Source organism: Rhipicephalus microplus, chromosome 3, assembly GCF_043290135.1.
Source record: "Rhipicephalus microplus isolate Deutch F79 chromosome 3, USDA_Rmic, whole genome shotgun sequence".
Classification (NCBI taxonomy): Eukaryota; Metazoa; Arthropoda; class Arachnida; order Ixodida; family Ixodidae; genus Rhipicephalus; species Rhipicephalus microplus.
Window position 1 is genome coordinate 124,419,794 of NC_134702.1, and position 1,671 is coordinate 124,421,464.

Genomic DNA, 1,671 nt, shown 5'->3' on the forward strand with positions numbered 1-1,671 from the left:
TGCGTCGCTATTCATTAGGCATCCTTAACATATAAATATAGGAAAACTTGTGGTGAAATAAACTGTAAATGCAAACAGTAACAAAGTAAAGTATTTTTGCATAAGTTGTTTAAAGTAGTTTGAGGTAATATTGGATTGTCACACTACGCGGTCGATACCCATTGTATGTGTGCTGATCCAGAGTGCAATTTAATGGCTTTAAATGCCTGTTTGACAGGTGCAATCGGAGTCGGTATCCAGATGCCGAAAATTGCATAACCCTGTGCATTTTTTTCGAAAAGATATGCTTCCTCATGAGTAGCTACACAATCTTCCTCTGGCACAAGTTGTTCCACGTTATACACTCTCAATTTAAAACCTTGACGCACGGAGCGACCAATGATATGAAGTCTGCATCGATGGCACGTTTCTTCAACTACATTTGGCTGACGCTTGGAATTTTTTTAGGAAGACTATGGGCTGCTATACAGATGAAATGCGTCACTTGGCAAAACGAACAGCAGTTGATGTTTACTTCAGCTGGAGAAGAATGCTGATTTCCTGCTGGCTTTACTTTCGAGAAAAAAATGCTTATACGTTTAATTTGTTCTTGAAATATTTGCACTGTGGCCGATAAGATTACTGATACATTGTGGTAGAACTAGTTTGAGATGAACGTTGTTTCAACACGATTTTGCAGGCCACAAGCAGATACTCCTTGTTGGAAATTGTTTGAACCTCCCGCGCGAATAGCGCGCGCACCAAGAGACGGAGAACGACGAGGAAGAGGAAGAGACCAGCCGAAATAGAACACGCTCTTTTACCATGGATGCTGGCGTTTGCGTCTCCTTCATTTGGTGCCTTTAAACTCCGAAGCGTGGTTTTCCCACATCGATTTTGGTGCCGAAACCCGGGAACGAACCAGGGACCTTTAGAAGATCTTTAGAAGATCTTCTCATCTACAATGGCAGCCACAGGAAAGCAGTTAAAGAGGTCGGTGAATGTCTTCCACATCTTGACGTTGTACCTCCTCTTGCACTCATCGTAGAAGCCGTAGACGCGGTTGATGGATGCACTCTCATGGTTTCCACGCAGGACGAAGAAGTTCTCCGGGTACTTGATCTTGTAGCAGAGGAGGAGGCAGACGGTCTCCAGCGAGTGTCGTCCTCGGTCCACGTAGTCTCCCAGGAAGAGGTAGTTGCTGTCGGGAGGAAAGCCCCCGTACTCGAACAGCCGCAGCAGGTCGTAGTATTGGCCGTGAGTGTCGCCGCAGATCTTTATGGGGGCCTCCAGCTCCAGGAGCATGGGCTGCGACATAAACACCTCGCGGCCTTTCCGGCACAGCCCGGTGATCTCGTGCTCGGCCAGGTCCACATTCCTGCCTGGCTGAGACCCACGCACCGATAGCAGCCTGTCTATGACGTCGTCTACGTTCAATCGGTCTCCCATCCTTCCGAGAACAAGCAGCCGCGAGGCCCGCTTGCTCTTCGCTCGCTCCATGTCGGTCTAGCTCGCAGCGCAGCTCACCCACACCAGGAATGAAAGGCTCGGGTCGTTGTAGGCTTGATTCCCGGGTCGTCGGCACCAAATGAAGGAGACGCAAACGCCAGCATCCATGGTAAAAGAGCGTGTTCTATTTCGGCTGGTCTCTTCCTCTTCCTCGTCGTTCTCCGTCTCTTGGTGCGCGCGCTA

General features: G+C 48.9%; 1 protein-coding gene across 1 annotated transcript; it reads right to left on the reverse strand.

Moving 5' to 3' along the window:
- Nucleotides 1-921: 921 nt before the first annotated feature.
- LOC142803331 (serine/threonine-protein phosphatase PP1-beta-like) lies at nt 922-1,431 on the reverse strand. Its single transcript, XM_075888448.1, has one exon. It carries the CDS (start codon nt 1,426-1,428, stop codon nt 922-924), a length of 507 nt encoding a protein of 168 aa, XP_075744563.1. The 5' UTR covers nt 1,429-1,431.
- Between the last annotated feature and the right edge of the window lie 240 nt (nt 1,432-1,671).